The sequence below is a fragment of the Oryctolagus cuniculus genome, chromosome 20 (assembly GCF_964237555.1).
Source record: "Oryctolagus cuniculus chromosome 20, mOryCun1.1, whole genome shotgun sequence".
NCBI lineage: Eukaryota > Metazoa > Chordata > Mammalia > Lagomorpha > Leporidae > Oryctolagus > Oryctolagus cuniculus.
The window spans coordinates 36,706,146-36,720,606 of record NC_091451.1 but is presented as its reverse complement, the minus strand read 5'-3'; the positions used below and the strand labels follow the sequence as shown (position 1 = coordinate 36,720,606).

At 62.6% G+C, this 14,461-nt stretch overlaps 1 protein-coding gene across 4 annotated transcripts in view; it reads left to right on the top strand.

Moving 5' to 3' along the window:
- CCDC88C (coiled-coil domain containing 88C) overlaps nt 1-13,945 on the top strand; it is a 117,766-nt gene extending 103,821 nt beyond the window's left edge. Inside the window, exons 22-30 of one of the 4 annotated variants that reach the window (XR_011385075.1) lie at nt 79-265; nt 1,201-1,346; nt 3,006-3,095; nt 3,823-4,055; nt 6,240-6,605; nt 7,963-8,151; nt 8,813-8,878; nt 10,472-10,540; nt 11,069-11,131. Coding sequence is in view for 3 of the 4 variants with exons in the window: in XM_051826127.2 (XP_051682087.2) it covers nt 79-265; nt 1,201-1,346; nt 3,006-3,095; nt 3,823-4,055; nt 7,963-8,151; nt 8,813-8,878; nt 10,472-10,540; nt 11,069-11,343; nt 12,145-13,062 (2,173 nt within the window). In the remaining variant the exon portion in view is untranslated. Of the gene's footprint in view, nt 1-78; nt 266-1,200; nt 1,347-3,005; nt 3,096-3,822; nt 4,056-6,239; nt 6,606-7,962; nt 8,152-8,812; nt 8,879-10,471; nt 10,541-11,068; nt 11,344-12,144 lie in introns of those variants that run through there. The other 3 variants (XM_051826127.2, XM_051826129.2, XM_051826128.2) reach the window with 3 other exon arrangements.
- The last annotated feature ends 516 nt before the right edge of the window (nt 13,946-14,461 follow it).

The following is a 14,461-nucleotide window of genomic DNA, read 5'->3' as shown; positions in this document are numbered from 1 at the left end:
GGCTGAGGTCTGCGGGTGCTCAGGGCCCGGCTCTCGGCCCTGCCCCCTTCGGAGGCTCTCAGCCCTTTTCCTCCTCAGGGTCACCTTGCTGCACCACCAGCTGAAGGGGGAGTACGAGGAGCTGCACGCCCACACCAAGGAGCTGAAGACCTCGCTCAACAACTCGCAGCTGGAGCTGAGCCGCTGGCGGGCGCGCTTCGACGAGCTGAAGGAGCAGCACCAGAACATGGACATCTCGCTGACCAAGCTGGACAACCACTGCGAGGTGAGGAGCCCGTGCCCGGGGCCCCGAGGCCCCGAGGCCCCGAGGCGGGGAAGGGACGGAGAGGGCACACGCGAGGCGTGGGAAACCGTCCGTCCAGTCTCGGCAGGGTGGGGAGGGTGCGTGGAGACAGCTGGCCGGGCTCGCTGACCGTCCTCAGCTGCGTCCGCACCGCCTTCCGTGGCTCTCCACGTCAGTCCCACGCTGTTCTGACAGGCACGGATTGGCCTCATGTTTTAGGTTTGGCTGACTCTGGCTCAGGCTCCTGGGAATCAGGAGTCCCCAGGTGCCAGGGGGTCACAGCTGTCCCGCCTGGGACAGCAGGCTGGAAACGGACCCTGTCCGCAGACAAGCGCCTGGACACACCCATGACAGGGAAGGCACAGTGGGTCTGGCAGGGACGCGTGAGGAGCCTCCATGCCCCTCCGAGACACCACAGGACGGCCCGTGTCCTCAGGACGCTTGTCTTTCGTTCGTCAAGAGCTGACCTCAGAGGTGTTTCCTGTGGCTGCGCAGTAGCTCTCTGAGACATCACCGACGAGGAGCCTGGAGCCTGGGGTGCCACGTGCCTGGTCCCAGCCAGATGGCCCCTGACGCGGGGGGTGGCACAGAGACCGGGCCGCCTGCATCCCATGGAGGAGTGCCTGCGTCTGGGCCCTGGCTCTGCTTCCCGTCCAGCTCCCTGCCAGTGCAGACCTGCGCCCCTCCGCCCACATGGGGGACCTGAATGCAGCTCCCAGCTCCCAGCTCCGGCCTGGCCCAGCCTTGGCTCTGCAGGTGTTGGGAAGTGAATGAGCAGACAGAAGCTCTCTGTCTCTCTGCCTTTCAAGCACATAAATAGCACATCTTTGTGCACCTGATTTTCTCTCGGAAGCCAGATGCCCGCAGGGGCCACCTGGGCCCCAGGGTGTTTGAGACGCTGCCGGTCTGTGTTTCAGCTGCTGTCCCGCCTCAAGGGCAACCTGGAGGAAGAAAACCATCACCTCCTGAGCCAGATCCAGCTGCTGAGCCAGCAGAACCAGATGCTGGTGGAGCAGAACATGGAGAACAAGGAGCTGTTCCACGAGGAGCAGAAGCAGTACATGTAAGAGGGGGCAGGCCGGCTGCCCCGCCCACGCCCGTCCCCTGGCACTGGCCACACAGCGCAGCCCCCGCGGACGGACCGAGTCCCCCACGCAGGCTCCCCCGGTGGCCCGGCAGTGCTGCGGATGTCTGCACAGGGCAGTGGTCAGCTTTGGTTTGCTCTTTTGAGAGCAGGTGTTCGCCACCAGGAAGGGTTTCTGCTGCTGGACGGCATGGGGGCGGGCCCTGCAGGAGGGGCGTGGCTGGCAGCGGGGTGCGGAGAAGAGCTGGGGGCCGCTTAGCTGTGGAGGCGTCCGTGCCTGGCTGGACTCTGGGCTCACTGGGGAGTTTGTGAAGGGCTGCTCGTCCAGCAGGGCCTAGGAGGTTGCCAGAGGCAGAGGTCAGCGGGGAGAGCCCTGGCGCTGGCGACCTCGTGGCTCGGGAGTGAGCCACCCAAGACACACTCTGGGAGCCACAGTGCTTTCTGTCTGAGCTGTAGCGGTAGACCTGTTCTTCCACGTGGTCAGGAATGGCCAGCATTGGCAGGCCCTGGAGTGGGGGCATGAGCGGGGTGAAGGCAGGAAGAGACAGGGTTGGGGGCACCGTGGGCTCCCGGGGATCTGCCCGGCTCCTTCCCCTGGCTTCAGGGGCCCACCACCTCCCGAGGGTGGGCAGTGTGCAAAGCCGCACCGTCCTGGGGGCATTGCCAGCTGCCTGAGCCAGTCCTGGGTGTGCTGAGTGACAGCGGCCTCCCGCAGAGGCTGGGCAGGGTGACGTGTGTGCATTAGAGAGCGTCTATGTGAGCTGCGGTTTGGCATACTTCCTGGAGCCTGCTGCAGCCGTGAGTGCATCGGGCACGCCCTGGGCAGCAGCCGTGAGGGCAGAACAGCGCAGCTGGGGCCGGACGTGGCTGGTGGTCAGGGCCCCGTGGTCACCTGGGCACGACCCCAGCTTCTAGAACAAAGGCGCCTTCCATCTGGGGAAAGTAGGAGGGTGGAGCCTTGTGGCCACACAGCAGCAGGGGGCCGGGGTCCTGTGGGCAGTGTGGCAGAAGGCACACTGTGTACCCAGGCCCCAGGATTGGGAGCACACCGCATCGTGCGTTTCCTGTAGTGAGGCCAGACTCCCCGGGAAGCAGGGGTGTCCCGTGGCTCCCAAGGCTTGAGGGATGTCTCTTGGGCCGCTTGCTGTGTTGTTAGAAAGGTGAGACGTGGCTACTTCCCCTGGCCTCCAGAGGAGGCCGCCCTGCTGAGCAGTGCATTAGCACAGCAGGTGCAGAGCACGCCGGCTCGCCACAGCCCAGCCACTCCCTCCTGCCAGCCCTGCTCTGCTCTGCTTGCTGTCTTCTCTGGTCCCAGAGGGCTTTGGAGTTTGCCCCATGGACACCTTAGGGGAAACCCTGTGTTGGAAGGGGCCCCGGGCGGGGTTCTGCATTGGCCACCTTGGTTCATGCGCACCTGGGAAGTAGGGTGTGCCCACGCCCTGAATTGCCTGGTGGGAGCTTTGAGTTCCCTGCTGGCGGGCAGTTCCCTGGCCTGAGTTCACAGTGCCAGGTCTCAGGGCTTGGGCAGGAGTCACGGTCAGAGCCCCCTGGACCCAAGCAAGTGTGACCGTGACGGTGATGGTGGGAAACTCTCCTGTCCTGTGGAGTGACAGGGGGGTCTCTGCCTTCCATTCTCAGAGACAAGCTGAATGCCTTACGGAGACACAAGGAAAAACTGGAAGAAAAGATCATGGACCAGTACAAGTTCTACGATCCTGCTCCAAAGAAGTGAGTGATGGGCGGTGGCTTCGGACAGGGCGGCCTCGCTGCTTTCCTACGAGCAGAGTGGACTCTGTGGCCACCCCCAGGCCCCCTCGGCAGGGCCCCCGTCTTCACTGCCCCACAGCTCCTCTCCCCTCTGTCAGAAGAGTTTTGGTTTTTAAATTTATTTACTTGAAAGAGTTAGAGGAGGAGCTAGGGAGGGCTTCCATCCTCTGGATCACCCCCAGGTGACTGGGCCAGGCTGAAGCCAGGAGCTTCATCCAGGTCTCCCATGTGGGTGCAGGGGCTCCAGTACCGGGGCCATCCTCTGCTGCTTTCCCAGGCACATTCGCAGGGAGCTGGATCGGAAGTAGAGCAGTGGGAGTCGAACCGGCGCCCCTATGGGATGCCGTTGTCATAAGCCGTGGCTTCACCACTGCACCACACAGCCGCCGCTCCTCTGCTTGCGTCGGTTTTCCTCGAGTGTCAGGGAGCGTCAGGACGCCAGCTCTCGTCCCTGACGGTTCCATGCAGAAAGCGCCGGGGGTCTGCGATTCTGTCCCTGGAACCTCACTGCCGACCGGCGCAGCCCGGTGCCACCTCCTGCACGTCACAGACGAGCAGCAGCTTGGCCACCGTGCACGCGCCCCAGGTCACCGGCCAGACTTCCCCAGCCGGGGCCAGAAGTGCTGGCCCACATCAGGGCGTCTGCCGATCCGGCAGCGGCGCTGTGATACACATCGCTTCCCCTTAGGAAGAGCCACTGGATTGGAGCCAGAGCCTTAGTCAAACTCATCAAACCAAAGAAAGAGGGTTCCCGAGAGCGCCCCAGGACGAGCACAGACAGCCCTCCCTGGCAGCTGGAAGAGCCCGCCTCGCCGCCCGCCCCTCAGCCCCTCAGGTCCCAGCCCGAGAACCCCGCCACCCCCCCGCTGGACGTGAACGGCATGGAGGAGCACGACCCCCACGGGGCGTCCAGGGAGAAAGGTAGGAGGGGCTCACCCAGCCGTGGTCGGGGTGTGCACACGCGTGTGTCAGAACGTCAACGGGGCGTGCGCCTCCCGTGGAAGGCCACGGCGGCACGTTTGTCATTTAGCGGGTGGACTGTGGCAGGTATCTGACTGTCCAGAGCTGATTCTCAAACAGGCACCGTGGGCAGGTGGGGTTGTAGACGCAGCCTGGGCGCTCACGCGGGCCAGTGAGCTGTATCATGAGCCGTGTCTGGGGGGAGCTCCCAGGTGCACTTAACCTGTGCTCCGTGGCTGGCTCTGACCCGTCCCTTTACAGGGCAGGCTGGGCTGCGCCCTCTAGCCGGGTCTGGCCACAGGACACGTGTCCCCTTTGCCTCAGAGCTGTCTCCGGAGGGTCTGGAGCGAGTGCGGGACTTCTGGCCAGGAGGCCGGACGAGCTGCGTGGTCTCTGGCCTTCATGGGAGCAGGCATGTGGCACAGCCGTCTTGTTGAAAGAACTCCTTTATGCCACACGTCAAAGGAAGAGGGAACGAGAGGAAGAGCGATGTCGGTCTCACCCTGGCCAGGGGTGACTTATGATGCTGTCAAAGCTGCAGGCTGATTTCAGACATGTTCAAGTATAGAAGAAAAAAATAGGTCTCGGGGTCAGTTACTACACAGAGCAGCTGTTCTAAATACGGCTGTGTTTTCAGGTTTATCTTTATCATTTTTGGGGATTACTTCTCCCATGTAATGTAACTTTTTATCAAGGACACCCCCCCCCAATGTCTGGCTGATGGGACCCAGCTGTGAGCCCCCCGGGTTGAGGGTGTGGTTCTGAGCGTGACCCAAGCCCAGGTCCTTCGGGGCTCATGTTCACCTCTGCTGTCCCTGTCCTGTCTTGGACGGGCGCACCCTGGCTGGGGGCTGGTTGCCTGGACCCCTGTGCTTTAAGGGTCCAGCGGTCAGAACAAGGCTCTCACATAGGGCCAGTGAGGACAAGCCTCTAACCAGAGGGGTTCTGCTGCCTCCAGGGTTCCCTTGGGCTGTTCCCATTTGACGTTTGTCTTGCAGTTGAAGGGAGGAATGATAATCGGTGTGACTGAGTCAGGAAAACCTAAGGGAAGGTGGCCGGCCTGCTGCTGGGGCAGGTCAGCTCTGTGACAGTTCTTAGTAGCTGCCACCATGTCTCGCGTCTCAGTTCTGTGCTGTTCAGTCCTCACTGCCCCGTGAGCCAGGCACAGTTCCCATCCTGGTGAGCTGAGAGGCGGCGGCCATGTAGTGTTGACACCTGCTGAGGGAGTAGGTGGGCTCCAGGCTCGGCCCTGCCCCTGGGGATGTAATGTGGGCCGAGGGTGCCCTGAGCTTGTCCTAGAGCCCCAGAGAGCTGGAAGCTGGTCCCTAGCTGTGCAGTGCTGAACCATGGCCACCAGGGGGCGCTGTGGAGGAGGAAATAACAGATTCTGGCATCCACTGTGGTCCTGCCGGTTACCTGCTGTGTTAAGACTCAGCACTGGGTTCTACAACACGAGCCTTCTTCAAAAAGTTAGTTTATTTTGGAGCACAAAGTCTTTGGAACCCAGGTCTTCAAACAGGTCATGAAAAACGCTGTGCATGGATTTCAAGATTTTTTTTTGCCCTAAAATTTTCAGATTCCATTTTCTGTGAGCATTTTGACGCAGCCATGTCTCTAAGGGAGTGTGAAAAAAAGGACCATTATGACTGAATGGCCAGGGATCTGGTGTGGGCTAGGAGGGGGAGGGGCTCTGTGGTCTGGAACCTCCTCCTGCCCAAAGAGGCCGCTTGAGACAGACAGACACGCTTACCAAGTCCTTGGTGCCGCGGGCCGAGGCGTGTCGCTGCGTGCCCCCGAGGTCTTGCCACAGGAGCCGCGTTGCCGGGACCCTGTCATTAACGTGGATGAGTAAGAGGAGCCCGGCTCTGAACCCGGGAGCGGTCTTGGTTAATACCGGAACAGGCTGAGGCTCAGAGTCCCCCTGGGCCCCCTGCGGCTCTGCTGCCCGTGAGGCCGGGGCCTGAGGGACTCCCCGCGCCCCGGTTCAGGTCTTCGTGGTGGGGGTCGGGTCCCTCGTCCTCAGGTGGGACGGAGGTCTGATTTCCCGGGTACATTTTGCTCATTCGGATTCATTTGTAATTATTGTTCATTTCATTTGTTGCTCCCTCCCCCCCCTTGTGGAATATCCGGGTGATAACGATTTAGCATCTCAGCGCAAAAAGAACCCCTTTTTGAGAAGCAAAAGCAAGGACAAAGACAAGTCTCCATCGGCTTTCTCTCAACGCCTGCGGTTCTGGTCCTCGGACATCCCCTGCTCTCCTGTCGAGCCCCTCTCTTTCTCAGAGATGGGAGGTTTCTAGTCCCTTCCCCCACCACGTGTCTGCATCGTGCATGCGCCTCCATTTCCAAAATCCAAACACAGCACGCCAGACGGCCTATAGTGGACCCCTGTCTGCCCCCGACCCCAGTCCCCCGCCTAACATAGCCCATGTGGATTGTGATTCCCAAGTAGAAGATGCATTGCCACGTTGCCTGGACCGACCCTCCTGTGGGCCGGGACGGCTGTGCTCAGTAAGTGCAGCGGCCGCTCGCTCGCGCCGCCTCCCTCGCACCCGCCTGCTTGCGTCACGCCCGTGTGTGGAGCAGAGCCGCTCTGTCCAGGCCAAGGCCGGCTTTTCTGTAAGGCGGATGTTTGAGCAGCTGGATCTGAAAGTCCAGCACTGCCCTCTGCTCCTTGCTTTGTCAGAGCGCTGAGCTGTTGGCCCCGGCGACCCAGGCCCTGTCTGAGCTGTTCCGTGCTCGGAAGGGTGGCTCGCTGCTCTCGGGCTTGGTCATACCTGGAGCGGTTGAGCTCAGGACGAAGGCGCAGGGCTGTGCCTGGTGCTCGGGCCTCCCATGGTGCTGTCTGCAGCCGTCCTTAGCCGTCTTCCCAAGAACGGCCATGTCCACCTCCACCTGGATGCCTACCTGCCCTTTAGGTGCCAATTCAGTTTCTGTGCCGAGGGAGATAGTTACCCCGCTGGAGGGGAACTCTGCCTCAGCGCACAGATGAGCTCAGCGCTCTGAAGCGGTTCAGGCTGGTTAAGCCCCCACCCCAACCCCAACCCCATCCCTCTGCGCCACCTGCTGCCACTGTCCTGCCTGCTGCTCACGCCGACTGCACGCCCAGCCCCGCTCCCCTCTGCATCCTCGCTGTACCGGCCCCCCTCCTTCCACCAGACTTGAATCTTGCTTCTCATCAAGGTTACCTTGCAAAAACCCAGTTTCCACCTGATGTCAGGGTACTCGATGCTGGGCCCCACGCCTGGGCAGTCGGGGCCGCACGTCGCCACGGTGAGCGCTCGGCTCATGGGGCGCGGTTGTGATGGGTTTTCCTGGCTGTCAGGGACCCCAGCCGTGGTGGTTTGCGTCTTGTATTGGGAGAGCCGTCTCCCTTTCCCACCGGCTAGTTGGCGGTAGGTTTATGTTTTTCTTATTCTGGAGAGCTGTGGGTCTAGTTTTTTTTAAGCCTGTGTACATACAGTTTAATTTCGACAGTTAATGTCGTGGTGGAATAGTCAGCGATTGCGGAAGATCCCAGATACTGCACCCCGAGTCCGCCTCCCCAGGCAGCGATGAGGGCTCCTTCACTGCTCCCCCGCTGGGAAACCACAAGCCGGGGGGCAGTCTCCTTGCACTGGCCCCCCGCACCTGAGCTGGGCTCTCAGCAACACTGTTTGTCCTCTTTCAGTTCACCCCTCGTTCTGGCCAGGCTGCCACTCTGGCAGTGTGACCCCCCCAACGCGGGTCGGGGCCGAGGCCCTTCTCAGCCAAGCTTCCGTCTGTGTGGTCCGTGTGTCCTGTCGCGCCTGCTTCTGGCCCTGGTGAGGTTGCCCGGCCTGGGCAGCGGCCATGCAGCCTCACGTCTCGATGTTCTCTCCTGCTCCAGGCCCTGGGGATCTGCGAGCCAAGCGCAGGTCCCCCCCTGGGGATGGCATGGACAGCACAGAGGCCTCCGCTGACCTGGCTGCCCAGCCCTGGCCCTCGGAGCTGGGCTCCAAGGCCTGTTCTACCCCAGCCATCGCCTCAAGCCCTTCCAGCTCCACCCCTACATCCCGGCACCCAGGCTGCACCAAAGGCGAGTCGTGGGCCCCTGGAGGGGAGGGAGAAATAGGGCAGCAGAGGCTCCGGACTCTTGGAAGCCCGGATGGGTTCAGACCTCAGGTCAAGCTCCACCCCGCGGTGTTCAGGAACTGGTGCTCCCAAGTGGCCTGAGAGCAGAGGGGACGGTTGCTCTTCTCCACCCCAGAAGGCTGGCCGTTGTCCCTCTGGGGAGGCCACGCGGAGGGCAGGTGCCCTGTGCTGTCTCCAGGATGCCTGTCGCCGGGCATCTGTGTGCTTTAAGCGTGAGATGAAAATACCGAGTGGTCTTGTGTGCTGTAGAGAGTCCCGGCAGAATGGCTCAGCCTCATCTTGCCAGGAAGTTCAAGGGTTCCCTGGATGCTGAGGGAAAACCCCAACCCCAGAGACAAACCCACCCTGCACGGGCTGGTCATCGGTGCAGTTCGATCAGAGAGCAGGGGCAGAAGCCCGGGGAAGGTTGGGTTGCACAGGCGGGGGTGTGGCTGTTGGATGGAGCAGGGGTGGCAGTGGCACCGCCCATACACCCCGCCTTCATCCCCCTGAGCGAACTGCCCAGCGTGGGGAGGGCCTGGGTGGGCCCTGCACCAGAGGGCGGGCTTTCTCCCTGGACGGCGGATACTCCGGGACCCAGCTCATCGGCCTTGTCTTCGCCCTAGGCTATAACTCAGAAGACAACCTCTGCGAGCCGTCCCTGGAGCTCGAGTTCACCCACAGGCAGTACGGTGAGTGGGCGGCGGGTCGTGCCAAGGGGTCTCGGCCTTGCCTCCACGTTCTGCAGGGCCTCCTCCCTGCCTCCCGCAGAACCTGAGCATGTAGCTTCTGCTTGCATACCGCCAGTGGTGGGGAGCTCACTCCCTGCCTTTCAGGAATTCCGCTGTGTTCCCCTGAGTCTCAGCTGCCCATGGCAGCCCGGGCTGCACAGCGTGAATCTTCGCAGAACAAGAGATAGGAACTGTTTTCATGTCTGCTAAAGTGGCCCTACAAGGGTGGGAAAGTTATCCTTAAGAAAAAAACTCGGAAAATTGACATGGACTTCCCTGGACTGCCAAGGTCATAGGCGCGAGCGTCATCTTGTTTGTTTTGTTTTTTTGACAGAGTGGACAGTGAGAGAGAGAGAGACAGAGAGAAAGGTCTTCCTTTGCCGTTGGTTCCCCCTCCAATGGCCACCGTGGCCAGCGCGCTGCGGCTGGCGCACCGCACTGATCCGATGGCAGGAGCCAGGTGTTTGTCCTGGTCTCCCATGGGGTGCAGGGCCATCCTCCACTGCACTCCCTGGCCACAGCAGAGAGCTGGCCTGGAAGAGGGGCAACCGGGACTAGAACCTGGTGTGCCGGCGTTGCAAGGCGGAGGATTAGCCTAGTAAGCCGCGGCGCCAGCCACGAGCGTCGTCTTACGATGCTGACAGTCAACGTGCACATAGATGCTTACGATATAAGACGTCTTCACCCTGAGCGGAGGAGGGGACGAACCCGCCCCTCGTGCTGGGCCCGTCTCACTGAGTGACCAGGGGACCCTTCCCCTGTTCTCGGGCGCAGGACCATGAGCAGGACCCACAGCCTCACGACACAGTTCCCTTGGCGTGAGATTTCTTCCTTTTCCAGGAGATGTGTGCTGCTGATTCTCAGGTGGCTGCCGTAAGCTAACATGTGACCCAGGAAACTTGGGGGGTGGGGTCCCTCTCAGCACCTGCTGTGAGTGGGGGGGTGCAAAGGTGACAGCACTGTCCCCACCCCCTCGGGGCTCACAGTACAGGAATGTGGCTTGCTTGAGCCACCCGGCACCAGGACAGGGTCCTGGAGGAGGGACCAGGAGGGAGCCTGTCAGCCCTGGGAGGATGGCTCAGCCTTCCTGAGAGTCTGCAGCCAGACGGCATGGCCTCGACACGCCCAGGAGGGCCGGGTGCCCTCTGCCGGGCGCTGTGAACCTCAGCTTTTCCCCTTGGGGTAGACGTGGCTTTGCAGCAAACGACATGGAGCAAGAGAAGCGAGGCCCCCTTCCCGCCCAGGGGTCACGTGCAGGGATGCCACCCGGCGTGCCTGTTCCTGGGGTCTCAGAGCAGGCTGCAGCACGGCCCGTCCCCTACCCCGAGCCTCACCCAGAGGTCCGCCTTCCCTCCAGGGACCCCGTGTGAGAATTCCCCGGGCTGAAGTACAGCTTAATAAACATGGGTCACCCCAGGTGTGCACATGCCAAGCACCCTGAAGCCAGGCCTTCTCAGGAGCATGGCTCTGGCCTGGGACGTGAGTTCTCCGGGGTCCCATGGTTCGTGCCTGGCCCTGGGCCCTGTGCGTTAAGCGTCGTCCACTTCCTTTTAGCGTCTCGGCCCAGTAGCTTGGAGAGCAGCAGGAAGACATCCAGCCACAGCTCGCCTCTCAGCCTCAAAGGTAAGGCTGCGCTTCCGCTCAGGAGTCTAGAAGCAGGGCTGAGTGTGTTCCCGGGCCTCTGGGCAGCGGAGCCCGCGTTCCTGCGTCTGCAGGCTGCTGGGTTGGAGTTGGTCCCAGAAGCAGAACAGCCGGCCGTGATTCGGCAGAATGTCCGTTTATGGGCTGAGCCGCCCACCATGGGGAATGTGCAAGACCCCAGCCAATCACAAATATGTGTCCTCTTGGCTTCCGCGGGACTGCAGTGCCCGACAGCCAGGGCTGGGTCTCCCACGTGGGTGGCAGGGGCCCAGTGACCGGAAGCACCACCTGCTGGCTCCCGGGCTGTGCATTAGCGTGAAGGTGGGACTGAAGCCGGGCACAGGCCTCCAAACCACCCCCGAGTCCACTCTGACCACGTGAGTGGATGGGCGCTAGCTGGGGGTACCGCGCACGCGCCCAGAGTACCATCTCATGACATCCAGAGCCCCCGCTGGGGAACGGGGGCTGCGACTGACGTGCGTCCCTGTGTCCGCCCGCCCCGGGGCCCAGGTTCCTCCGAGCAGCTCTTCGGCCGCTCCGAGAGCTTCAGCAGTGAGGACCTGATCCCCAGCAGGGACCCGGCCACGCTCCCCCGAGACGCCAGCACCCCAGGCTGCCCCGCATACCCCGCACCCCGGAACGGGCCTGCCCCCCAGGAGGGTGCCCCGAAGAGGAACACCGCTCTGCCTCCTGCTGGGGCGCGGCCCCGCACCGCCTCCCCCAGCAGCGAGATGGTCACCTTGGAGGAGTTCCTGGAGGAGAGCAGCCGGAGCTCACCCCCCCATGTGAGTGCCCGGATGTGGAACCTCCCCAGCCCAGCTTGGAGGCCTCTGAGCCAGGCGGGCTTGGCTGTGGCCGGGGGGGGGCTTGTGGAGAACCACTGGGAGCTAGCCAGTTGGGGGGACAGACTTTGGGGGCTGAACACCTGTAGATTTTAAAGGGCCAGAGAGTGAATCTTGCAGCAGCTCACTTCTGTTGCTTTGAGCAAGTGGACGTGGATCGTCTGCTCACAGGCCTGGCCATCATCTGCTGATGTTACGGACACTCACAGTATGGCACGCTGCATGTGGCCCCTAGCTCCCGACCCTGCCCCCTCCCTCTCGGATGTGGCCTTTGAGCTCAAGAACCAGAGCTGGGGGGTTATTTAGTCTACCACCAACCTTCAGCCATGGGAGGCAGGTCTCAGGGGAGCCGTCCCAGCAGGCCGTGTCCCTGGTGGCCTGCACATGCAGGGGGCTCAGAGCCTCAGGAGCACCCCCAGCAGCTCTGCCTGAGCCCAAGCTGGTGGCTCCCTGGGCGGGGGAGCCAGTCCATCTTCCTTCCTGGGAACTGGGCCCTCTCTGGCTCCCAGCGACCCCGTCCTTCCTCTCCCATCCTGGCTTTTCAGGAGCTGTAGGAAGCCCCTGGGCTGTGCCTGAGCAGGCTGCATGACACAGGAGGGGATGTCCAGGTCCCAGCCCGCAGTCTTCCCCCTACCTGCTCCCCTTAGCGGTAAAGAGATACAGCTGGCTATGATTCAGCCGTGAGGACCCCTGGGGAGGGGTCACCCCCACCCTCGCTCCCACCTCTGCTCTCTATCTCCATAGGACCTGCCCGGTAGCCAGGATGACCTGCTTGGCGACTACTTCCGCAAAGCCAACGACTCCCCTGCCGTGGGGAGCCAGCCAGGACTACCCCCCAGGAAAGAAGGGGCCAAGATGCCCACCAGCTTTGTGGCCCCCACCATCAAGATGGCCGTGAGCACCCCCGAGGCGCGGCAGCCGAAGCCCGGGCAGTACGTGAAGCCCAGCTTCCGGTCGTCGGTGGAGACCCCGGCCTCGCCCAGTGCCCCTCCGCGCCAGGTCCAGCCACCGCAGAGCCTGAGTCTGGGCAGACCCCGGCAAGCCGCGCTCCCCGCCAGCCGCAGCGCGTCCCTGAGCCGGGCCTTCAGCCTGGCTTCGGCTGACCTCCTCCGGGCCAGTGGGCCCGAGGCCTGCAGACACGAGTGCCCCCCACAGAAGCTGGTGGGGCCCATGACGGTGGGGAGCAGAGACACTGGCAGCCACCCACCGCCAGGCCCTGGGCCCTCCTCCAGCCCGCATAGCCTGGTGCGCGAGCGGACTCCGCTGGCGGCCAAGGCCGGCGGCACCTGTCCGGGCCCCCGCGGCCGGCCGCTGGACGTGCGGCGCTTCTCGCTGGCACCGCCGAAGGAGGAGAGGCTGGCGCCCCTGCAGCAGTCGGCCACAGCGCCGGCCCTCGCCTCGGGGGCCTCACCCTGCTCGCCCACCGCGCCACCTGCCAGGACCAAGCCCAGAACGCCGCCGCACACAGCTGAGGTGGCAGCCGTGGTGCCCGTGCGGGCCGGGCCGGGCCTCACGGAGCCGGATGGCGAGGGGCCGCCGGCCAAGGGCCCCGTGAGGCCCCCGGAGGACTGCAGCCGCGGAAGCAGCTCCAGGAGCACGCCGGCGTCCCCAGAGCCGGGCGGGGACCCGCAGACCGTGTGGTATGAGTATGGCTGCGTGTGACCGACCGGCGCCTCTCAAACCGAGGAAGGGGCTTCCCCGCAGGGCACAGAAACCCTGGGCCGAGCCGTGGGGACATGGCCACCGGCCACCGGCGGCTTTGGGCCAACGATCCGAGGGGGCCCCACCGAACACCCCCGTGCCCCTTGCAAGCCTCTGTGAGAGTGTGCATGTGTGTCCACATGCACCCACACCTGGTTCGCAAGGCTCAGCCCGGGTGGCTGTCCCCTTCCTGGGGTCCCAAGCACTTCCCTTTAAAACCCTGGAGCCGAGGGCGGCCTCGGCTGGCTCCTGCTCTCTGCACGGCAAGCTCTGAGTGCCACCCGCCTTCCCCGCTTCCCCCAGCTTGCTTACCTGCAAACACTGGATCTGGGGTGGGGGGCAGAGACCCCCTCTCCCCCCAACCTCGGGCAGGGGTGCATGGTGCACAGGGAGCCAGGTGCACGCCTGACCCCTTCGTGGCTGCAGCACCCAGCTTCCCCTGCCCCAGATGCGATGTTTATTATTTCTGAATAATTTTGGGGAGGGCAAAGACCTAATTTCTTTTAATATATTGCATCTGTGTATACACTCATGTGAATTATGTATACTTGGGGACCTATTTATGTGCTGTTGGGGAGTTCTTTTCTAGCGGGAATCTTTGCTGCTCTGTGTATTTGGTCAGATTCCTGATACGGTTAAGTTTGTCCCGGGATGGACTTAGCCTGTTTTTTTTTTTTTTTTTTTTTTTAAAGAATTTTTTTTTCCTTTTGATTCTGTATCCTGGGAAGGAAATGGGAGACTTCTGAATGTTCACAAGGTCCACTTTAGGAATGTCTGGGGTGTGTATGCACTAGCCTTCCGCTCTGGAGCGCGAGGACAGGGCCGTAATAAAGGGGAATGGAACGACATGCGTGCTCGTTTGCCTCGCTGCGTGGGATCAGCAGGGCGCACGGGTCCCACTTCAGCCCCCAGAGGCTCCTGCCCACCCGTCGAGCAGGGTCAAGGTCTTGCTGTTTAGCACCCGGAATCGCCTGTATGGTTAAGCCGGCACAAACTGAATCCCATCCGATACAGAATCTACCAGGACGGGTGCTCAGCCTCAGCTGGCGCCTCTGGATTCTAGCGCCCGAGTGCAGGATGCAGGGTCTGCGCCTTGGGGACCTCTGCTGCGTACATCAGGGGGGCGGGAGACAGAAGGCAGGAGTGAGCTTCCCCCACCCGACCAGAAATCCTCAAAGCTCTTTCTGTCCAGCTGCTGCCCCACCGACCGCCCTCGAGTTTGGCGCTCAACGGGAGCTGCCACTGCACTACTTTGAGCCAGCCCGGGTGGCGGCCACTGTGCAGCCTTCATCCTGTGTGGTCCGGGCAGGATTTGAGCCCCGCGACTCCACTTCTGCCCCTCCGCTCCCTCTCGTCTGGC